Source organism: Nerophis ophidion, linkage group LG12 (genome assembly GCF_033978795.1).
Source record: "Nerophis ophidion isolate RoL-2023_Sa linkage group LG12, RoL_Noph_v1.0, whole genome shotgun sequence".
Classification (NCBI taxonomy): domain Eukaryota; kingdom Metazoa; phylum Chordata; class Actinopteri; order Syngnathiformes; family Syngnathidae; genus Nerophis; species Nerophis ophidion.
In genome coordinates this window covers 42,212,890-42,238,135 of record NC_084622.1, presented here as the reverse complement: position 1 = coordinate 42,238,135, position 25,246 = coordinate 42,212,890, and the positions used below count along the sequence as shown (strand labels likewise).

General features: G+C 42.2%; 1 protein-coding gene across 1 annotated transcript in view; it reads right to left on the bottom strand.

Moving 5' to 3' along the window:
• LOC133563457 (N-acetyl-beta-glucosaminyl-glycoprotein 4-beta-N-acetylgalactosaminyltransferase 1-like) overlaps positions 1-25,246 on the bottom strand; it is a 521,254-nt gene that overhangs the window by 170,126 nt on the left and 325,882 nt on the right. The window contains exons 4-5 of the mRNA XM_061917589.1: positions 10,552-10,647; positions 4,959-5,049 (exon numbers count right to left, since the gene is read on the bottom strand). Of these exons, the coding sequence (XP_061773573.1) occupies positions 4,959-5,049; positions 10,552-10,647 (187 nt within the window). The remainder of the gene's footprint in view (positions 1-4,958; positions 5,050-10,551; positions 10,648-25,246) is intronic.

The window sequence follows — 25,246 nt, the reverse complement described above, 5'->3', positions numbered from 1 at the left end:
TGACACAACTCTGTTAAAATGAACGTATCTCTGCGATTTTACCGTTCTCTCTACTGTATAGCAATTAATCTCCCTCAGTTCTTCTCTCGTAAATTAAATTCAGATTTTGGACTTCATTTGGAATAAAAAACTCACAGATTATGTAAAGAATATTTACAGAGAACCACATTTTCGGGAGGATTAGCACTACCAAACTTAGGTTTTACTCCTGGGCCAGCAACATTAGAATTCTTAAACATTAGCTAAAATATGAAGCTTTTGATCCCCCATAATTATGGCCGGTTATGGAGGCAAACTTAACTAAACCAGTATCTCTTAGGGCTCTGCTTCACTCTCCCATCCACTCCTCTACTTCTGCTTAAACAAAATATCTGACCATAAAAATGTAATTCAGAATTTATGTTCAGTTCAAGCAGTATTTTGGTTTACAGACTACTTCTCATCTTGAACCCATCACTGCTAATCAAGCTTTCTTTCACTCCCTTTTTTGTCGATGGTGCCTTTTTAAAATGGTGAAGTCTGGGGATCAACAACATTCAAAGATTTACACATTGACAACACATTTGTCTCTTTCCAGCAGATTTGTGATAAATGTTCACTCTCTAATCAACACTCTTTTAAACATCTGCAGATCCGAAATTTGGTTTGTAATAGTTTTCCCAGGTTTCCAAACTTAGTGACTGCCACACTTTTAGATACTTTTTAGATAACCACTTTCAACTTTAAAAGGATCAATTACACGTATTTACAGTCAAATGTTTTATCCACGTCCTGAGTCTCTGAATTCAATTAAGTCACTTTGGGAGGGTGACATAGGAGTGACCCAATTTGAGGAGAGCTGGACAGGGATTTAAAGTAGAGTTCATAAGTTTTCTATTTGTGCTATTCACAGCATTATTCAATTCAAGCTAATACATCTTAGCTATTATACCAATGTCCGTTTGGCTAAGATGTATGGCGGAATTTCGGTAATATGTGATTAGTGTCCATCGTCTCCAGCTAACCTAATACTGCAGACCCCGCCCCCCTCTACATCAATGGCAAGGAGGTGGAGAGAGTCAGCTCCTTCAGGTTCCTCGGCACCCTCATATCTGCTGACCTGTCCTGGACCCAAAATACAACTGTGGTCATCCGGAAGGCCCAGCGGAGACTACACTTCCTGAGGAAGAACAGACTGCAGAGGCAGCTGATGGTGACCTTCTATCGCTCAGTTGTCGAGAGCCTGCTGACGTAATGCATAACAGTGTGGTACGCCAGCTGCACTGAAGCAGACAAACAGGCAATTCAGAGGGTAATAAAGTCTGCACAAAAAAATCATCGGCTGCCCCCTGCCCTCCCTGAAGGATTTACATAACTCACGTTGCCTCAAGAAAGCAAAAACCATCACCAAAGACAGCACACACCCTGGCTACCACCTGCTACCATCGGGCAGGCGCTACAGGTGCATCAGAGCCAGAACAAACAGGCTCAGAGACAGCTTTTTTCCCAAGAGCTGTCACCATGTTAAACTCTAACTTATAATAATAATAATTCACCCCTGTACAATATCCTGCCCTAATACCCTACTGTGCAATACCACCCTTCGAGTGCAATACGTCCGACACTGACTGTTATTTATTACTTTGATACTCTTGTCTTGTTCTGTATATTGTACAGTATTTTGTATTTCTATAGTGTTTTGTATATTGTACAGGATTGCTTGTTATTCTTATTGGATAGTAGTCTGTTTATTTCAATTGTTAGTTTTTCCTTTATTACCTCTTGTGTTATTTATTTTTACCCCATATTTGTTCCCACAACCGCACCTTAAATTGGAGTCTTTAATCTCGTTATATGCAAATATAATGAAAATAAAGTCTATTCTATTCTAATACATATGTTTTGGCTCTGTCCATCCCTGTGCAGTTATTGTACTGAAATGTATGATATTTGTCTTTGGTAATTGGCCAAATGATTGAACTGAATCCTCAAAGTGGACTATTTGGGGTAGCACCTCAGTCATCTACCATTAGCAAATTTAAATAATAATCTTGTAGCATTCACTACTTTGTTGGCTAGAAGACTCATTGTATTAAATAGAAAGGCAACAGCGCCTCATTGCCACACCTGCTGGATTAAATATGTTGTGTATTTTCTCAAACTGGAGAGAATTAGGCTGACATTAAACACTTGTTCTGTGAAGTTTCAGGAAGTATGGGGTGCTTTCTTAGAATATGGAAAAGAGACTCATTTAAAATTTAAGCCCAATTAAAAAGTAATTCAAAGGTAGGTAATTGATGAGCCCTTTGTCTGTTTTTGTGCATTGCTGCACCTTGTTGGGGACATTCAGAAGGGCAGTTGTCTTTGGCTTCATGTCAATATTTGCTTGTACTTATGCAATAAACTTTTTTTTTTTTTGTTTAAAAGAAAAAAAGAAATGATCTGGCTCACCACTGAAATCTGTCAAAGTAATAAAAAAGATTAAAAATTAGTATATAGATTGCATTTTTCAATGTAGGTAAAATAGTGAGCAGACAAATATAGTTTTTTGGAATAAAATATGACTATTATTTGCTGACAGTTTTGGCTAAAAGGCAGGGCAGCTGTGGCTACAGATGTAGCTTACCACCACCAGGTGTGGATGAATGATGAGTCCCACTTCTCTGTGAGCGCTTCGAGTGTTTAGAAAAGCGCGACATAAATCTAAGGTATTGAAACTTCGGCCTCTGTGGAAGCTGTTGGAGCTTTCTGGTGTGACGTGTCCAAAAACAGCTGGCCAGGCGGGGAAACTTTCAAATTAAATCTGTCCGGTTCGGGGAACTTTATTTTGAAAGTTTCCTGGCCAGGCCAGCTGTTTTTGGACACATCCCAGGTGTCATCTGAAACTGTCAGCAGGTAAAAGTAATCTCTTACTTAAAAAAAAAAAAGACGTGTCTGCGGCCAAAAAATATTTAATCTTCACCAGAGGTGTCCAAACTACAGCCCGCCAGCGACCAATTTTTCTACCCCTTTTTACTCTTGGTGTCTCCTATACGTTCAGGCAAATCATATTGTCAAAAGATGCATTTATCCATAAATAACGCGACATCATTTCGGCCCCCGAGTCAAAAAGTTTGGGGACACCTGATCTATACCATTCAAAAATTACCAGTAGTTTCAATACTGGACGATAATCCTTTTTGGTCCCTGTTGCCTGAGGAGGAATTTTTATAGGTGAAGCAGAACCATACATTGGCTGGGCATTTATCTGTTAGGAAATGTTCAAAATGAAATAAAAAACATGTGATTACATTATTTTGGGGTGATTAGGATCACTATTTCTATTAGGGAACATTTTGTAGGATTATTCACCACTGGGAGAAGTAGTGATGTATTTTTTTGTTATTACAAACCCCGTTTCCATATGAGTTGGGAATTTGTGTTAGATGTAAATATAAACGGAATACAATGATTTGCAAATCCTTTTCAACCCATATTCAGTTGAATATGCTACGAAGACAACATATTTAATGTTCAAACTGATAAAAAAAATTTTTTTTTGCAAATAATCATTAACTTTAGAATTTGATGCCAGCAACACGTGACAAAGAAGTTGGGAAAAGTGGCAATAAATACTGATAAAGTTGAGGAATGCTCATCAAACACTTATTTGGAACATCCCATAGGTGTGCAGGTTAATTGGGAACAGTTGGGTGCCATGATTGGGTATAAAAACAGCTTCCCAATAAATGCTCAGTCTTTCACAAGAAAGGATGGGGCGAGGTACACCCCTTTGTCCACAACTGCGTGAACAAATAGTCAAACAGTTTAAGAACAACCTTTCTCAAAGTGCAATTGCAAGAAATTTAGGGATTTCAACATCTACGCTCCATAATATCATCAAAAGGTTCAGATAATCTGGAGAAATCACTCCACGTAAGCAGCATGGCCGGAAACCAACATTGAATGACCGTGACCTTCCATCCCTCAGACGGCACTGCATCAAAAACCCACATCAATCTCTAAAGGATATCACCACATGGGCTCAGGAACACTTCAGAAAACCACTCTCACTAAATACAGTTGGTCGCTACATCTGTAAGTGCAAGTTAAAGCTCTACTATGCAAAGCGAAAGCCATTTATCAGCCCGGACTGTTGAACGACTGAAGCTCTACATAAAACAAGAATGGGAAAGAATTCCACTTTCAAAGTTTCCTCAGTTCCCAAACGTTTATTGAGTGTTGTTAAAAGAAAAGGTGATGTAACACAGTGGTGAACATGCCCTTTCCCAACTACTTTGGCACGTGTTGCAGCCATGAAATTGTAAGTTAATTATTATTTGCAAAAAAAAATAAAAATATGAGTTTGAACATCAAATATCATTGTATTCCGTTTATATTTACATCTAACACATTTTCCCAACTCATATGGAAACGGGGTTTGTATTTTAGAGTTAGGGTTTTTGCTTCAATGGTTACATATGATCTTATTAGATTGTGCATGCACAGACTTAGCGTTGTAGTAGTCATTAGGTACTTGCACTGGCTCTGTTAAAAACCAAAGTGGTCACCAACAGTAGAGAGCAAGCATGCAATGTGGTGTGAATGGCGGGATCTCTGTATGATCTGATTGGGTTCACATCTCACACCTGCATTACACACAATTGTTTGTTCACTCTAAACCTCTCTGGGCACGCTTACGATTGTTAAAACACTTAAAAGATGTATATGTTTCAAAATGGATGATAATGTAATTAATGTCTTCATGTTTTTACATTTGTCTCCCAGGGTGTTAAGGCTTCTCTGTTGCCATAGTAACACCAGAAGTACGTGGGTTTTAGGATACTGGAGAGAGATTAGCCTATGAGATGTCGGCCACTGAGCCCTAATAAAACATGGATTGACTTCAGGACTGATCTCCAACCACTTGGAAGAGCTGTTAAGATGGGCTATATTAATTTGAAGGCCACTCACTCGAAGGCCTGGAGCGACCTGCTTACCGTCTCTGTAAGGGTGAAGGAATCCAAAGATTCTCAGGCCATAATTCTTCCACTTCGGGGCAACGGCCAGCTTCTTCACTGTCGTTCTGGTCTGTGTCAGAAAGCATAAAATGTGGAAAATTATTAAAAATAATCAATCAATCAATCAATCAATGTTTACTTATATAGCCCTAAATCACTAGTGTCTCAAAGGGCTGCACAAACCACTACGATATCCTCGGTAGGCCCACATAAGGGCAAGGAACACTCACACCCAGTGGGACGTCGGTGACAATGATGACTATGAGAATATGATACTGTGATACTGATGATACTGATGACTATGAGAACATGATACTGTGATACTGATGATACTGATGACCATGAGAACATATGAGAACATGATACTCTGAAAGATCAATCCATAATGGATCCAACACAGTCGCGAGAGTCCAGTCCAAAGCGGATCCAACACAGCAGCGAGAGTCCCGTTCACAGCGGAGCGAGCAGGAAACCATCCCAAGCGGAGGCTGATCAGCAGCGCAGAGATGTCCCCAGCCGATACACAGGCGAGCAGTACATGGCCACCGGATCGGACCGGACTCCCTCCACAAAGGAGAGTGGGACATAGAAGAAAAAGAAAAGAAACGGCAGATCAACTGGTCTAAAAAGGGAGTCTATTTAAAGGCTAGAGTATACAAATGAGTTTTAAGGTGAGACTTAAATGCTTCTACTGAGGTGGCATCTCGAACTGTTACCGGGAGGGCATTCCAGAGTACTGGAGCCCGAAATGAAAAAGCTCTACAGCCCGCAGACTTTTTTTGGGCTTTGGGAATCACTAATAAGCCGGAGTCCTTTGAACGCAGATTTCTTGCCGGGACATATGGTACAATACAATCGGCAAGATAGGATGGAGCTAGACCGTGTAGTATTTTATACGTAAGTAGTAAAACCTTAAAGTCACATCTTAAGTGCACAGGAAGCCAGTGCAGGTGAGCCAGTACAGGCGTAATGTGATCAAACTTTCTTGTTCTTGTCAAACGTCTAGCAGCCGCATTTTGTACCAACTGTAATCTTTTAACGCTAGACATGGGGAGACCCGAAAATAATACGTTACAGTAGTCGAGGCGAGACGTAACGTGAGTGAACCCATGTCCAGTCAGTAGGAAAAAGTGTGTGACTTCTACAACCTCTTTAAAACAATTAAGGAATCCCCAGATTGGCAGATGTTGTTTAAGTTTGTGAAGACAAAAACAGATGACAGACATGACACAAAACTATCCATCCATCCATTTTTCTACCGCTTGTCCCTTGTGCAGTCCCGGGGGGCGGGGGGGCTGGAGCCTATTTCAGCTGCATTTGGGCGGAAGGCGGCGTACAGCCTGGACAAGTTGCCCCCTCATCGCAGGGCTAACACAGATAGAGAGACAACATTCATACACTATAGTCATTTTAAATGACAATCTGTTTTTTATCTGCGATGAGGTGGCGACTCAGGGAGCTGAGATAAGCACCAGCGCCCCCCGCCACCCCAAACGGAAATAAGCGGTAGGAAATGAATGGATGGATGGAACTTTCTGGCTTTAAGAAACACTTTAAAAAAAAACAACACTATAACTAGTGGTATTCAGTAACGGTTTTAGATCAAGGAGAGTGTAGAGAAATATAAAATTATTAGGAAATTATGGAATCACCCTCCATCCATCCATCTTCTTCCGCTTATCAGAGGTCGGGTTGCGGGGGCAGCAGCCTAAGCAGGGAAGCCCAGACTTCCCTCTCCCCAGCCACTTCGTCTAGCTCTTCCCGGGGGATCCCGAGGCGTTCCCAGGCCAGCCGGGAGACATAGTCTTCCCAACGTGTCCTGGGTCTTCCCCGTGGCCTCCTACCGGTTGGACGTGCCCTAAACACCTCCCAGGGAGGCGTTCGGGTGGCATCCTGACCAGATGCCCGAACCACCTCATCTGTCTCCTCTCGATGTGGAGGAGCAGCGGCTTTACTTTGAGTTCCTCCCGGATGGCAGAGCTTCTCACCCTATCTCTAAGGGAGAGCCCCGCCACACGGCGGAGGAAACTCCTTTCGGCCGCTTGTACCCGTGATCTTATCCTTTCGGTCATGACCCAAAGCTCATGACCATAGGTGAGGATGGGAACGCAGATCGACCGGTAAATTGAGAGCTTTGCCTTCCGGCTCAGCTCCTTCTTCACCACAACGGATCGTTACAACGTCCGCATTACTGAAGACGCCGCACCGATCCGCCTGTCGATCTCACGATCCACTCTTCCCTCACTCGTGAACAAGACTCCTAGGTACTTGAACTCCTCCACTTGGGGCAGGGTCTCCTCCCTACCCCAAGTGGAGGAGTTCAAGTTCATTAACATATAAACAGAAAAAGTAAAGTCACAATGGTCTAAGAAAAGGTCATTTTGAACTATGGCAGACTGGATGAAAGTCATATTGAGTGATGAATCACAGATCTGCATTGGGCAAGGTGATTATGCTGTAACTTTTGTTTGGCCCCGTTCCAGTGAGATTTTTGAAGACAACTGCCTGAAGAAAACATGCACATTTCCACAGTCATTGATGATAAAAAGTCAAAGTTAAAGTACCAATGATTGTCACACACACACACACGAGGTGTGGCGAAATTATTCTCTGCATTTGACCCATCACCCTTGATCGACCCACTGGGAGGTGAGGGGAGCAGTAGGCAGCAGTGGTGTCGCGCCCGGGAATCATTTATGGTGATTTAACCCCCAATTTCAATCCTTAAAGGGGAACATTATAACAATTTCAAAAGGGTTAAAAACAATAAAAATCAGTTCCCAGTGGCTTGTTGTATTTTTTGAAGTTTTTTTCAGAATTTTACCGGTCCCCGAATATCCCTAAAAAAAGCTTTAAAGTGCTTGATTTTCGCTATTTGCGATGCTACTATCCATCTCCCTGTGACGTCATACAGTGCTGCTAATGTAAACAAACAATGGCGAATAGCACAGCAAGATATAGCGACATTAGTTCGGATTCAGACTCGGATTTCAGCGGTTTAAGCGATTCAACAGATTACGCATGTATTGAAACGGATGGTTGGAGTATGAAAGTATTGAAGAAGAAACTGAAGCTATTGAGCGAATAGCTATTGACGCTATTTATAGCCATAGCATGGCCGAATAGCTGCGTTAGCATCGCCGGTAAAATGTGCGGACCAAACGATCAGGACTTTCGCAACTCGTGACACTGGAGCAACTTAAATCCTTCGATTGGTAAGTGTTTTTTTCGCATTAAATGTGGGTGGAAGGAAACGTAATATAGTTGCAATTGCATCTGCAGGTTATCCATACATCTCTGTGCCAGGTCTGCTTTAGCACCGCCGGTAAATAGCATGTTAGCATCGATTAGCATAGCATGTTAGCATCGATTAGCTGGCAGTCAACATCAACAAAACTCACCTTTGTGATTTCGTTGACTTTATAGGTGTAAATACATCTGCAGGTTATCCATACATCTCGTTGCCAGGTCTGCTTTAGCACCGCCGGTAAATAGCATGTTAGCATCGATTAGCATAGCATGTTAGCATCGATTAGCTGGCAGTAAACATCAACAAAACTCACCTTTGTGATTTTGTTGACTTTATAGTTGCAAATACATCTGCAGGTTATCCATACATCTCTGTGCCATGTCTGCTTTAGCACCGCCGCTAAATAGCATGTTAGCGTCGATTAGCGTAGCATGTTAGCATCGATTAGCTGGCAGTCACGCCGCGACCAAATATGTCTGATTAGCACATAAGTCAACATCAACAAAACTCACCTTTATGATTTTGTTGAATTTATCGTTGCAAATGCATCTGCAGGTTATCCATACGTCTCTGTGCCATGTCTCTCATCGCCGGTAAAATGTGGAGACACTCTGGCACATTCAATGGGGGTCTGGCGACAGACACTTTCGCATCTTCGGGCCAGTGGTGCAACTTGAATCCCTCCCTGTTAGTGTTGTTACACCCTCCGACAACACACCGACGAGGCATGATGTCTCCAAAGTTCCCAAAAATAGTCGAAAAAACGGAAAATAACAGAGCTGAGACCCGGTGTTTGTAATGTGTTGAAAATGAAAATGGCGGCTGTCTTACCTCGGAGACGTCACGTTCTGACGTCATCACAAAAAGAGCGATAAACAGAAAGGCGTTTAATTTGCCAAAATTCACCAATTTAGAGTTCGGATATCGGTTAAAAAAATATATGGTCTTTTTTCTGCACCATCAAGGTATACGTATATTGACGCTTACATAGGTCTGGTGATAATGTTCCCCTTTAATGCTGAGTGCCAAGGAGGGAGGTAATGGGTCCCATTTTTAGAGTCTTTGGTATGACTCAGCCGGGATTTGAACTCACGACCGATCTCATGGGTATCATTACAGCTTCAATAATGCACAAGTTTACATTGACATTTCGGACTCCATCACTCGAAATTATGTTGGGGATGGTGACATAATTTTTCAAGATGACAATGCATCTTGCCACAGAGCAAAAACTGTGAAAACTTTCTTCGAAGAAAATTACATGAGGTATATGCCATGGCCTACAAATGGATCTCAATCCAAATGAAAATGTGTGGTGTAAATTGAATAAAATGGTCAACGACAAGACTCCAACCTGCAAAGCTGATCTGACAACAGCATTCAAAGAAAGTTGGAGTGAGATTGACGAAGTTTGTCACTCATTAGATCAATGCCTCAGAGACTGTAAGATGTTATAAAAGCCAGAGGTGGTGCAATTTTATTCAACCAAAAGTTGTATGTACGATGGAGTAGATATATCACGCTTACAGGTAGAGAGATTCCTCAGAAAAATACTGTTTACATTTGGTGTGCATGAAAGTTTTAAGATACAGTAGTTAGGCTGCAGTGAGATGATTTCACTCTTAAATTATGCAGCATTGTAAGCATGATCAATTCCTTCCTCTTCTCTGTTTTAGTGTTTATCCTATAACTGGGTTATTTTTTTATTTTAAAAGAAATGTAAAAAAAAAAAAGACGATGTCCATTGCAGATGCCGCTGGCTCTCAGCAGCATGTTACAGAATATTGTTTACCAGCCATGGCGCTATCACTCGCACATTTGGAGCAGGATGTGCGCTGAAAACATCAAACCCAGATATTTGCATGCGGTTCTGCCATTTTGCGACAAAGCAAAGGACTGAAAAGTCCCACTTACATAAAAGGTGCACAACATGATTTATTGAACAGTAATGATTTTTACAGGCTAACATTAGTGGCGAGGCTTATCTGCGCAGCGTACAGGGATGATAGAATCTACTGCTGGCGAGCTGCAGCAGATGTCATGAGTTTTAATCTCTTCATATGGGAATCCCATGGTCATAAAATAAAATCCCATCATCTGCAGCTTGAACTATTTATAAGCCCGAGCAGCAGCAAACTGCCTAGAATGACCCCGATTACTCGCTACCATTTACTGAGAAAATTCTGGGGCAAATGTTAACTTTGTATTTCAGAGTCTGCCTTCTTTCCAACAAATGATAATTGCATTAATAATACAGCAGATACATTCCAATCAATTTGTAAGAGAAGAGTCAGCACACACACTTACTCACTTACTACTTACGTGAGGATAGAGGGGAAAGTGAAGGTTTTTTCGGAGTTGGGCAATAGAGGAGCCGCACCAGTCCTCAAACACATGGAGGTTGGCCTGGCCCTTGTACTGCAGAGCAATAATCAAACAAACAGAACATGGTTAGTGTTGACAACATCATCATCAGTAGTAGCAGTACTTTACATATGTTCATATACATTTTTGAAAAACGAAAAAAAAAAAAAACATAACATTTTTTTTTTTTGTTTCACTTCAAATTAGAGTTTGCGGAAAGCCGTAGTTATTATGTGCCTATAAGGTTTGAATGAATGAATGGTTTATTTTGAGCCATGCAAACAAAACAAAAGAATGACATAAAATACAAAAGAAATATATCATCAATCAATCAATCAATGTTTACTTATATAGCCCTAAATCACTAGTGTCTCAAAGGGCTGCACAAACTACCACGACATCCTCGGTAGGCCCACATAAGGGCAAGGAAAACTCACACCCAGTGGGACGTCGGTGACAATGATGACTATGAGAACCTTGGAGAGGAGGAAAGCAATGGATGTACATACATTATTTTTTACACCTACAATGAAAACATTAGATTTGACTAATCTTTTGTAGATGTCAAGATTGGCTCAAAAGGGAGTGGGAAGAAGTAAACTTATTAGGTCCCACCCCTATACATATACAATATATAATACAATAATATATATAATATAATTCAATTCAGTGGTTGCTGCGTAGATGCTATATATTATCTATATATAGCGGCATAGCTCGGTTGGTAGAGTGGCCGTGCCAGCAACTTGAGGGTTGCAAGTTCGATTCCCGCTTCCGCCATCCTGGTCACTGCCGTTGTGTCCTTGAGCAAGACACTTTACCCACCTGCTCCCAGTGCCACCCACACTGGTTTAAATGTAACTTAGATATTGGGTTTCACTATGTAAAGCGCTTTGAGTCACTAGAGAAAAGCGCTATATAAATATAATTCACTTCACATATAATACATTTAAATTCACACACACTTACATATATACATATGTACACACACATATATACACAACGCACACATATATACAATTTATATATATATAACATATATATATATATATACACAAACATACAATACATAAATATACACACATAATTACATACATACACATACATATACCCAAAATACACACATATCCATCACACACACACACACACACACACACACACACACACACACACACACACACACACACACACACACACACACTTAAATACTATATATATAATAGTATATTATTAACATTATTAACAGTTTTTGGTGCCTATGGGAACAAGTGGACCTGTGGCTGTGGAGCTACAAATCCACAGCCACAGGTCCTCAGGTCAACAGGACCTGAGGACCACTCTTGCTATGTGTCCTATGCTGTGCATTAAAAGAGACGAGGGGAGCCCCCTGCCAGAGGAGTTATCCACGAACATAAGGTTTATTGGCGACATCCATGTACGCAGAGGCGTTTTAAAAAGTCATTAATTTTACATTTTGAAACAGATACCGATAATTTCCAATATTACATTTTAAAGGCCTACTGAAATGAGATTTTCTTATTCAAACGGGGATAGCAGGTCCATTCTATGTGTCATACTTGATCATTTCACGATATTGCCATATTTTTGCTGAAAGGATTTAGTAGAGAGCATCGACGGTAAAGTTCGCAACTTTTGGTGCTGATAAAAAAAGCCTCGCCTTTACCGGAAGTCGCAGACAATGACGTCACAAGGGTGAGGGCTCCTCACGTCCTCACATTGTTTATAATGGGAGCCTCCAGCAGCAAGAGCTATTCGGGCCGAGAAAACGACAATTTCCCCATTAATTTGAGCGAGGATGAAAGATTTGTGAATTAGGATATTGATAGCGAAGGACTAGAAAAAAAATATATAATAAAATAAAATAAAAAGCGACGGCTCCAGTCGGCGACAGTGTGAGCGTTTCAGATGTAATTAGACACATTTACTAGGACAATTCTGGAAGATCCCATATCTGCTCATTGTTTTAATACTGTTTTAGTGAGATTGTAAAGATTGTAAAGACATACTTTGAGGTCGGATGGCTGCGGTGAACACGCAGTGTCTCAGAGAGAAGCCGAGGAGCCAAGCTCACAGCTGCCTTTCAAACAGCTACTGCAGGAGGACGAATAATCCAATGATGTCTCCGGTAAGATATATATCACAATTTTCCCATCCAAAAACATGCTGGTTGAAGTAGAGAAAACATGTTCGCTTGACTGCTCCGTGTTAAAAACAAAGAAACACCGGCTGTGTCTCGGTGCTAAAGACAGCTGCAATACACCGCTTTCCACCAACAGCATTGTTCTTTATAGTCTCAGTTATTAATTGAACAAATTGCAAAAGATACAGCAACACAGGTGTCTAAATTATTGTGTAATTATGCGATGGAAAGAGACGACTTTTAGCCGTAACTGGTGCAGAGCTAATATTTCCTGACAGTCCGTGACGTCACGCACACGCGTCATCATTCCGCGACGTTTTCAACAGGATACCTCGCGGGAAATTAAAAATTGCAATTTAGTAAACTAAACCGGCCGAATTGGCATGTTTTGGAAAGTTAATATTTCATCATTGATATATAAACTATCAGACTGCGTGGTCGGTAGTAGTGGGTTTCAGCAGGCCTTTAAAGCATTTATCGGCCGATAATATCAGCAGTCCGATATTATCAGACATCCCTACTTATGATACTTACTGTCACCGAGTTTTCAGCAAATCAATGACTTTCAGTTCAATAAGACAGTGTTTTTAAACCTTTTTTGAGCCAAGGCACATTATTTTCATTGAAAAAATGTAGGTGGAGGTACACCACCAGCAGAAAACATTAAAAAATGAAACTCAGCAGCTGATATTGAAAATAAAATGTTCTCAAAAGTGTTGGAGAATAATTCAAACCATAATCAACCATGCATGACTATAACTCTTCGTCTCAAAGTACTGGAGTTTTTTGCTGTCTTCCTGTGTGTAATGTCTTAGTCATTGTTTTGCGCTCCTATTTTAGTGGCTTTTCCTGTTTTGTTGGTATTTTCCTGTGGAATTTTCATGTCTTCCTTGAGCGCTCTTCCCCGCACCTGTTTTGTTTTAGCAATCAAGGCTGTGTAAGTTGTCGCTATCCTTCTTTGCGGGGACATTATTAAATGTCATGTCATGTTCAGATGTACTTTGTGGATGCATGCTGTCTGCGCCCTGTAAGTCTTTGCTGTCGTCCAGCATTCTGTTTTTGTTTACTTTGCAACCAGTTCAGTTTTCATTTAGTTTTGCAAAGCCTTCCCTAAGCTTCAATACCTTTTCTCAGCGGCACTCGTCTTTTGTTTGTTTTTGGTTTAAGCGTTAGATAACTTTTTTACCTGCACACAGTCGTCTGCATACTGTGATCACGACAAACCATGTTCCCGACATCTACAAAGCAATTAGCTACTTGCTGCCACCTACTGATATGAAAGAGTACAACATGGGTACTCTGCCGAGCTCCAGACAGCACAGACAATCAACATTAGCACATTTGCAGATTATTATTATTGGTTTGCAAAAAATATTTTTAACCCAAATACTTGAATTTACATATTCTCCCACGGCACACCGGACTGTATCTCAAGGTTTTTCAACCACTGTGTGCCGCGGCACAGTGGTTGAAAAACACTACGATAAGACATTTAAATCTCTACGCTGCTGATCCGCCTCCGCTTGGGATGGTTTCCTGTGGACGGGACTCTCGCTGCTGTCTTGGATCCGCTTTGAACTGAACTCTCGCGGCTGTGTTGGAGCCACTATGGATTGAACTTTCAAAGTATCATGTTAGACCCGCTCAACATCCATTGCTTTCGGTCCCCTAGGGGGGGGGGGTTGCCCACTTCTGAGGTCCTCACCAAGGTTTCTCATAGTCAGCATTGTCACTGGCATCCCACTGGATGTGAATTCTCCCTGCCCACTGGGTGTGAGTTTTCCTTGCCCTTTTGTGGGTTCTTCCGAGGATGTCGTAGTCGTAATGGTTTGTACAGTCCTTTGAGACATTTGTGATTTAGGGCTATATAAATAAACATTGATTGATTGATTAAAAAACATTCCTGTATGACATTCTGACTACCAAATTGCATTTGTATCCAAATATTGGGGTATTTTCTTAAATAAATGTAATTTATGCAAGCAAATAAAAACCTGTGACTAATCACAATTTAAGAGAGAAATTAAAAAAATTAACCACTTGAAAGCCTTAATTTATACCCATAGCATATGTACATGAACACATAAGTCACTCATATTGTACACAGAGTACATATAGAACATACTTGCCAACCTTGAGACCTCCGATTTTGGGAGGTAGGGCGCGGGGGCGTGGTTAAGAGGGGAGGAGTATATTTACAGCTATCCATCCATCCATTTCCTACCGCTTATTCTCTTTGGGGGGCGCGCTGGTGCCTATCTCAGCTGCAATCGGGCGGAAGGTGCTGTACACCCTGGACAAGTCGCCACCTCATCGCAGTATGTGTAGAAATCTTTATTTATAATTGAATCACTTGTTTATTTTTCAACAAGTTTTTAGTTGTTTTTATATCTTTTTTTCCAAATAGTTCAATAAAGACCACTACAAATGAGCAATATTTTGCATTGTTATACAATTTAATAAATCAGAAACTGATGGCATAGTGCTGTATTTTACTTCTTTATCTATTTTTTTTCGACCAAAAATGCTTTGCTCTGATTAGGGGGTACTTGAATTAAAAAAATGTTCACAGGGGGTACATCTCTGAATAAATGTTGAGAACCACTGCCAAATATGTTATTGTCACATATGCAAGTACAGTAGATGGCAGTATTTTCCTGTTTAAGAGTGTCACAACATTGCTGTTTACGGCAGACGGACTGCTTTATGGTAGACGAAAAAGTGACTGCTGTTGTTGTGTGTTGTTACCGCGCTGGGAGGACGTTAATGAAACTACCTAACAATAAACCCACATAAGAAACCAAGAACTCCTCCTCGATCATTCTACAGTTAAAACGTCAATGGGCAAGTACTCTGTTTATATTGTGGGAAAGCGGACGTGAAAACAGGCTGTCGACACGTCACTCGGGTCCGCATGGAACTGGAGGGGGTGTGGCCTCCAGCTCCGCCTGAATTTCGGGAGATTTTTGGGAGAAAATTTGTCCCGGGTGGTTTTCGGGAGAGGCGCTGAATTTTGGGAGTATCACGGAAAATCCCGGAGGGTTGGCAAGTATGGTATAGAATAAAGTAATAACAATAAAAAAAACCTCCTTACTTTTATCCCTGTTGTTGTTTTGCACACGGAATGTTGAAAAGAAGGCAGAAACAAGCTAATTGGGATGTGGAAGTCTCAATGACACCACTATGCTGTCTATTTTGTAGTGGGAGATCCTTTCACATGTTCAACAATGCCATTTAAGCAGCTTGGGCCAGGCATGCAGCTTATGTGGACTCATCCACTTCTCAAGAAAGCATTTAATAACACTAATAATTTAGACTGTGGGTGTCAAAGTCAAGGCCCGCCGGCAAGATCCGGCCCTCGGGATGATATTTGATTAGTATTAGAACCGGCCTACAGGCCACGGCCCGCCAGCTGCTGTTTTGCACGCACCAATACTCCATTCCCCACAATGCAACGGGAACCTGTGAACTCACTACAGCGCCGCAAGTGGGCCTCGGCTTCATTATTCATCATCATTCAGGACAGATGTCAACTTTCAGCAACCTCCCTCCCCAGTAATGGCTAAACGGAAGGTGGACGGTGAGAACAGGGTGTTTCAAGTTAGGTGCGAGGCAGAATACATGTTCACGCAGGTGAAAGGCAAACCTGTGTGCTTTCTGTGTGGAGAAAGTATGGCTGTTATGAAAGTATATAATCTATGAAGGCACTATGAAACGTCTAAGAGACACAAATACAAAGACAAGAATATGGAGACGGAACAAAGGCTACAGAAGGTGGAAAAATGAAAACGAGGTCTTAAGTCCCGGCAGGCTCTGTTCACAAAAGCCGGATCACGAAAGCTATGGTGTCGTTTTGATATCTGACACCATGTTTAATTATAATTATAATTGTAATATTTGAATGATGGTAAATGAATGTGTTGTGGCAGTATGCAGATTTCACCACAGGAGTTTTGTGGAAACAATTGATTGTTTTTGCAAACATTTTTAATAAACTGACAACATTAGAATGCTAAACAGGAAGTGCTGACAGTTTAATGGCTTTGTAAAAACACTGAGACAAAGTCAAGTCATTGTGTTCTTCATGGTGCACCAATTTTTTTCTCAGAGTTTTCCACTTACGTCAAGGATTATTTGTAGTATGTACATTTGCAGAACGTATTTTTGGTCAAAGTAAGACAAAGAAAATAATTTGAAGTTGTCTTTATTTTCAAGTTATTATGCCATGATTTTACCCCACCGGCCCGCGTGGGATTCGATTTTCCTTCATGTGGCCCTTGAGCTAAAATGAGTTAGACACCCCTGATTTAGACTAATACTGATTTCACGACACTTTCCTTTTCTTTGACACTGTCAGGCTTGCCCCTGACAGTTTGTTTGTGTTCTGTTTTTTTCCCGTGAGTAGTATTTCCTGTCAGCACTCTTATTTTGTTGGTTTCCTGTCTTTATTTCCTGTCAGCGCTCTTATTTTGTCTGTTTCCTGTCTTTCTCCCTGAGTGCTGTCTCCCCTCAACTGGGGCTGGTTGGCACCTGTCAATCAGCCCGCTCCTATTTATACCTGTCTTCCCATCCAGTCTGGGCTGGATTATCGTCATGTATTGTCGCTTCTGTATTGTTGCTCCTGTCGTGTCGTACCTTTGCAGCGTAGCGGTAAGCTATATTCGTTAGATGTTTGTACCTTACTGTTTTTTGTTCCATGCTTCCAGTTTGTTTTCATATTACAAGTACGACTTCTGCTTTCCTGCTCGCTACCCGCTGGCTTCCACGCTAGGCACTTTTGTTTATGCTAGCCTCCATGCTAAGCCCTATTTGTTTTCTAGCTCCCATACTAGCTCTTTTAGTTTGTTATCCGCCTCGTGCGCGCTTTTGGGTGTACCCCTTTGGTTTGTTCTTGTTTTAGTATCTTTATTAAATCATATTTTCCTATCCAATGCCTGCCTCCATCCCTGCATCTTGGGGTTCGTCACAAACTAACTTTGACAAACACACTGCCATCAAAAAGAATGCTTCAGGCTTGGGAGACTTAATTGAGTTCAAGTTTAAAAGACAATGAATAGGAACAAATGTGCTCTCCGTCCTTAGTCTAGCAACAAACGACAACATATTTCGCAAGTTGAGTTTTTTTTGTACAGTATTAATCGTTTATTTGACTGCGTCGTAACCGCTAACAATACGAGGACCACCTGGATTGGTATTCTGCTGCATGTCTCCACCAGCAGCGAGCAGCCTTGTGTCGTTCACGTGGTCCCATTCGGTAAAGGTTGACCATGCACATCAGCGGTGTCATGGGAGAGTGTGAACCGAGAATGTTCAACAATTAGTCAGAGCTCATCCCCTGAACATACGCTGACATTTGTCTGAATTACACAGGGACCACGCAGGACACAGCCAGGACAAATGGCACGAATCAGCCATAAGGGACATCTCTACAGACAAATCATGACCTCAGATGCACAGTAGAAAACGGTTAGTTTTTACATTGTGTTCTCCACCATTACAATTAAATTACCATACATTTCTCTTTCTCGTGCACACAGCATTTCTCATTCCCGTTAATCATCTTTTAAGCACGTTATGTTCAGGGAAACTCTGAACAGCAATAACACATGACCGTACACAATAATTATTTAACGGTTTTATTTATTTACAATTATATGATAGCTCTCTTGTCCAATGTCCAGAACGGCCGAATAGTGTTGCCGAAAATAGCGTCCTCTGCTGCGACTTGTTCAGTAGTTGCAAAGTCCATCTTCACGAAGGTATTTTCTTCTGGTTTATGAGTAAATCATACACTACAAGATGTGGGATTTGAGCCGAGGATGTTGTGGCTTGTGCAGCCCTTTGAGACACTCGTGATTTAGGGCTATATAAATAAACTTTGATTCAATCAATCAATCAATCAACTTAATGGATTGATTGATTGAAGTTTACAGATGATTCTGAATGATTAGTTCAAATGTAGAAAAATATGTCGGCGTTGTGGTTGTCGTCACTCTTTACGAGAAGTGAAAATCTAGTCAACACAACTGCGGTTGCTCCTCCTGGAGACACTGCCCCTTAGTGTTTTGGTAGAGAATTACAAGTCTGGCACGACTGCCACAGCAGAACTATATATCAAAGAAGACATCGCCAGAGTGTATTTCAGCCTCTAGCCTGCAAAAACAGTCCAGTACCACGCCAGTTTTATTTTAATGTAGACTGTGTTTCAGGAATGGTAAATGGGTTGTACTTGTATAGCGCTTTTCTCCCCCATTTTAAGGAGCCCAAAGCGCTTTGACAGTATTTCCACATTTGCCCATTCAAACACAAAATCACACACTGACAGCTGGAGCTGCCATGCAAGGCGCTCACCAGGACCCATCAGGAGCAAGGGTGAAGTGTCTTGCCCAAGGACACAACGGACATGACTAGGATGGTAGAAGGTGGGGATTGGACCAGGAACCCTCAGATTACTGGCACAGCCACTCTACCAACTTCGCCACGCCGTCCCCAGGAAGAAGGAGCTGAGCCGGAAGGCAAAGCTCTCAGTTTTCCGGTCAACCTGCGTTCCCATCCTCATGTATTGTCATGAGCTTTGGGTTATGACCGAAAGGACAAGATCACGGGTATAAGCGCCGAAATTAGTTTCCTCTGCCGGGTGACGGGGCTCTCTTTTAGAGATAGGGTGAGAAGCTCTGTCATCCGGGAGGAGCTCAAAGTAAAGCTGCTGCTCCTACACATCTGGAGGAGCCAGATGAGGTGGTTCGGGCATCTGGTCAGGATACCACCCAAACGCCTCAGTGGCACGTCCAACCAGGAGGAGGCCACGAGGAAGACCCAGGACACGTTGGGAAGACTATGTCTCCCGGCTGGCCTGGGAACGCCTTGGGATCCCCCGTGGAGGAGCTGGACGAAGTGGCTGGGGAGAGAGAAGTCTGGGCTTCTCTGCTTAGGCTGCTGACCCCACGACCTGACCTCGGAAAAGCTGAGGAAAATGGATGCATGGATGTGATTCAGGACTACTGCTAGCCTCATCATCAGCCAATCAATAGAATCAAAGCGTTCCGAAAACATTATGGAAAAAACAGCCCTGAATCATGCAGTACTTCAGTCGATGGAGTGAGGAAAGCAAGCCCTTATGCTTATCTAGCCTCTGTGCAACCTACTTAGCCTCCATTTCTACATTTAAAAGCAGATCCATGTTGAAGGGAGGTGTCACGCTCCTACATTATCACACAGGCATTTCAACAGATGGCCTGACCCAAGAAAAAGATTTCTCCAGTGGCTTTGTAAGGTCAGTGAAGATCCATCCGTACACAGACAGAAGCGCAGCAATTACAGCTCATGCGTTAACCATAAGTGTGTTGGCTCGGGTGTTGAGCAAATAATCTCATCCAAAGCAGCCAAAATGGTTACAGATGTTTGTGTCTCAAAAAGGCCTTTGGTCCAAATCGCTAAAATAGTGTCAGGGGTATCTAATCACCCTTAAATCAGGTATCAAGAAGGTGGATGTCTGAGGTGTGAAATGGAGTCCATGGTGGTAATTGACCAGGAAAGGCAATCACAAAGGTTTGAGGGATTTTGCAGACAGCAGAAGTCCAAATAGACCGTTTTAATAGATTTACAGTGGGTTTTAAGAGACCTTTTAGGCCTACATGCTCGCATCTAACCTTGTTAAACAGGTTAAATTAAAGAACACTATTATTTGTGCATTACCTATCCCAAGAAAAGCTATGAGTTGTAACTGTGTTTTTGGGGGGTTGAACGTTGGTAACAGAATAACAGGATGTCAGAAGAACACTTAAAAACTTAACCCTGGTTATGTTTTGTTTCCATGATCGTCCCACAATAGACTTCCCTCTGCTCCATTCTCGACATCCAGGACATTCAACTATATCGTTTTGGCGGCCACATCTCCGGACGGCCGGACTTCTCCCGTCACTATTAATCTGATTTTGTATATTACACTTATAGTATACAATCAATCAATCAATCAATCAATGTTTATTTATATAGCCCCAAATCACAAATGTCTCAAAGGACTGCACAAATCATTACGACTACAACATCCTCGGAAGAACCCACAAAAGGGCAAGGAAAACTCACACCCAGTGGGCAGGGGGAATTCACATTCAGTGGGACGCCAGTGACAATGCTGACTATGAGAAACCTTGGAGAGGACCTCAGATGTGGGCAACCCCTCCCCTCTAGGGGACCGAAAGCAATGGATGTCGAGCGGGTCTAACATGATACTGTGAAAGTTCAATCCATGGTGGCTCCAAGACAGCAGTGAGAGTCCCGTCCACAGGAAACCATCTCAAGCGGATCAGCAGCGTAGAGATGTCCCCAACCGATACAGGCGAGCGGTCCATCCTGGGTCCCGACGAGCGGTCCATCCTGGGTCTCGACTCTGGTAACTAATATGTTGAACAAATGACTAATGACTTCATCTGAAGTAAACAAGTTGCAGCAGCACCTTAGTTACATAAATCATATTACATAAGAAAATTGTAACTGCTAAAAAAGAGAGCACTTAAGGGGTTGCTTAGAGGAATGATTCCGTTATGTAAATTATGAAATTTGGACCACAGTGTTAGAGATACATTAGCGAGATTAAAATGTCAATGCAAGAATCTGTTTACATTGGTCTAAGCTTCTCTAAACAACACAAGTAGTCTACTTTTTGGGGGAATTTGTTGCAAAGATGGTTGTCTCCAGATTTTTGAACTGAACTCGGTAATCGGTATGGTGTCATTCTTGGGCCCCTAGGCCGTGAATTGAATAGAACTGCTTTACAGTGTCTACACCAGGAGTCAAGAACTTCGGACCCAGACGCTGTCCTATACGGATCTGCACCTATAGTCAATAATAATTTAAGGGAAACCTATGATGATTTTAATTTATTTTAACACACTTTCTTGTCTGTTAGGTGTACATTTTGCCCACATTTTTCTCCACAGTTAAATTTATAACACATGTGGAGGCATTCCCTAGATTTCAATTGAAATCGTCATTTCACCACCCCCTCAAAGAGTATCTATTTTTTTTTTTTTTAAATGTACACTGGTAAATATATACCCTGAAGAAGAACATCATCGCTATATTTTTAAGAATAATTAAATAGATTCACCGCTCACTAGAGATGCGCGGATAGACAATTATATCATCCGCATCACCAAAGTCGTCATCCACCCGCCATCCACCCGAACCAACATTTTATCAGGACCGTACCCGCCCGCTGAAATACATAAGAGATTGTCCGCCTTTACCAATCACAGAGCTATTTAAACCCCCTTTCACAGAGTAATGATGACAACTGGGGCCGCTAACATTCCCCCGACTATCCAATAGCGTTCATCCCAATGACAAGAATAAGGGTGTGCTGTGTAGTCATTGCCTTAGACACCTTCAACAACATGTACGAACAGATTGTTGGTCCGGCAACATGTGTGCAGCTTCCGCAATTACACGTTCAAGATTGAAAGGCATACTGGGTGATACAGAGTACACTGATGGTTGTGATATAAACAACTTTAACACTTACTAATATGCGCCACGCTGTGAAGCCACACCCAACAAGATTGACAAACACACTTCGGGAGAACATCCTCACAGTAACACAACATAAACGCAACACAACAAATACCCATAATCCTTTGTATCCGTGATACACCTGAATATATTTTACACCCCCGCGCCCCCAACCCCGCTCACCTTACCGACGCAAGTGGGAGGGGGGTGGTGGTGGCGGGGTTTGCTGCTAGCGGGGTGTATAAAATGGTCAGGTTGTGTCATGAATACAAAGGATTATGGGTATTTGTTGTGTTGCGTATATGTTGTGTTACTGTGAGGATGTTCTCCCGAAATGTGATTGTCGTTCTTAATTGGTGTGGCTTCACAGCGTGGCGCATATTACTAAGAGTGTTAAAATTGTTTATATCACAACCATTAGTGTACTCTGTGTCACCCAGTATGCCTTGCAGTCGTGTGTGTGTTACCGTGGAAGCTACACACAACATGATGCTGGACTGACAAGCAGATCGTACATGTAGTAGGTGGCAGAGCCAATGGCTTCATAGCACGCCCTAATACTTATTATCTGGGTGACTGACGGCAGTCATTCAGGAGAATAATAGCCTCTCTTATTGTCTTCTTCGCTTTATGACACGGGTCTTAAATGGCTCTTTGAATGGCAAAGGATACCGATCACAGAACCATGCATATCAAATATTTCCGGATGGTTCAACCGCCACCCGCCCGAATCTAATTAAAATCTATTTTTACGTCATGTCAACCGCCCGACCCGCGGATAAACTCCGCGGATGAGACCGCAAACCGCGCATCTCTATCGCTCACTGTTATGTTCAGTAAAGGGAAGGAGGCGACAACCAGGACAGAACTGCGTTTTTTCAAGGTTTATTTTAAACCTTTGATGAATACGTGACATGTGTATGCTACTCCAAGTGAATGAGTGTGACTATGTGTAATATTAATAATGTAAATGTTACCAAGGGTTGTTGTCTGTGAGTGTTGGTTGTAATCTTTCGTCGAATCACAAGGGGCAGGACGAAGAGGCAGTTGGTGGATAGGCAAGTGCTCGTGGGGAGGAGCGAGGCAGCGTGGTCTGGGTCCGAGCAGGGAGGTTGTGGATCGAGGAGGGCAGTCAGGAATCCGGTTGGATGTCTAAGGACAAGGCTCGGAATGTAGAGCAGTCAGGGAAGGTTAGCGACGTTCTGGCAAAGGTTCCTCGGGTCGGCTGGTCTTTATGCCGCTCCCTTTCATCAAGTCCAGGTGTGTTGATTATCGACTGAGTAGAGGCTCGTTGCTGCGTGGGCGTGCTGCGCTCAGCACGAGCAGAGACACGTCTGAGCTCGCCATCAACAGAGGCGCGTTGTCAGCCGCTGAGGGAACGCGGGTTCGACTCCGCATCATAACAATCACAACATTACTGTAAGTAAACATGCCCTTTCTCGGATCGATACAGTGCTACATGAATTGATTAACGTGGACCCTGACTTAAACAAGTTGAAAAACTTATTCGGGTGTTACCATTTAGTGGTCAATTGTACGGAATATGTACTGTACTGTGCAATCTACTAGGAAAAGTTTCAAGCAATCGAACATACAAAAAAACTGCTTTTATTAATATTTATGTCACTTCATGTTGGTTTGATTGTGCAGCTATCCCGATTATCTAAAACTAATACTTAATCCTGCCATCCCTTACGGACCATCAAACCAAGTAAAATGTCGCAATAGTGCCGTCTTTTACTTTTGGAATTTGGATGATAATCCAGTCCATCTTGACAGAAAAGCCCTGTGTAAAATCTGGAGAACTGAACACGGAAGTACTTGTTTGTACTGCAGACATTAGAGCTCCTCCCCATCTGGCTGATTGCTAATACTTAACGTCCAAAAAATTATGACGACGACACTGTGGTGTCACACTTTATCCATGGTTAAAAGAATGGACTGCAAACACTGTTCAGAGGCATCCAAAACTGTGTGCAAACTTAACCAAAATGCATGGACCTTATGATTTGGTGCATTGGCATTGTTTACCACGAGTATACAAAATATAACATTTATAAGTCATAAACAAATCATTATATGTCCCTTTAAATTTTGACAGACCTCTTCTATTTTACCTTGGCAGCTTTTATAGTCTTTAGATCAGTACTGATTGATCAGATCAGAAAATACGCTGACCAATTGCATGTGAGTTAAGCCATCCAACTTGACACTACTCAGCCAATCAAATCTGGGCGGCTAACATCCATCCATCCATCCAATTTATACTGCTTGTCCCTGTCGTGGTCGCAGGGGTGGCTGGAGCCTATCCCATTTGCACTCGAGCAGAAGGCCGTTACACCCTGGACAAGTCGCCACCTCAGCGCAGGGCCAACACAGATAGACAGACAACATTCACACTCACATTCACACTCTAGGGCCAATTTAGTGTTGCCAATCAACCTATCCCCAGGTGCATGTCTTTGGAGGCGACCCTAAATGCAGAGATAGATGAGAAAGAAGCGAAGTGAGCGACATGGAACAACGATTGACATCCGGGGAAATACATGGCACACTATAAGAAGCGGAAAGTGGTGAGTGCAAATATTGCTTTCAAGCCAGGATGTACAGTATTTAATGTTCATTCTGTTTTCTGGAAACACAAAACTGGCCGTTCCCAGATCAGACATTAGCGTGAGAAAGGATGCGCATCTTTTGAATTTTAGTTGAATTAACCTGCTGTAGAGTCTACAACAGTGGTTCTTAAACTATTTTAGCGTTTTCCGTTCGGGCTCCAGTACTCTGGAATGCCCTCCCGGTAACAGTTCGAGATGCTACCTCAGTAGAAGCATTTAAGTCTCACCTTAAAACTCATCTGTATACTCTAGCCTTTAAATAGACCTCCTTTTTAGACCAGTTGATCTGCCGCTTCTTTTCTTTCTCCTATGTCCCCCCCTCCCTTGTGGAGGGGGTCCGGTCCGATGACCATGGATGAAGTACTGA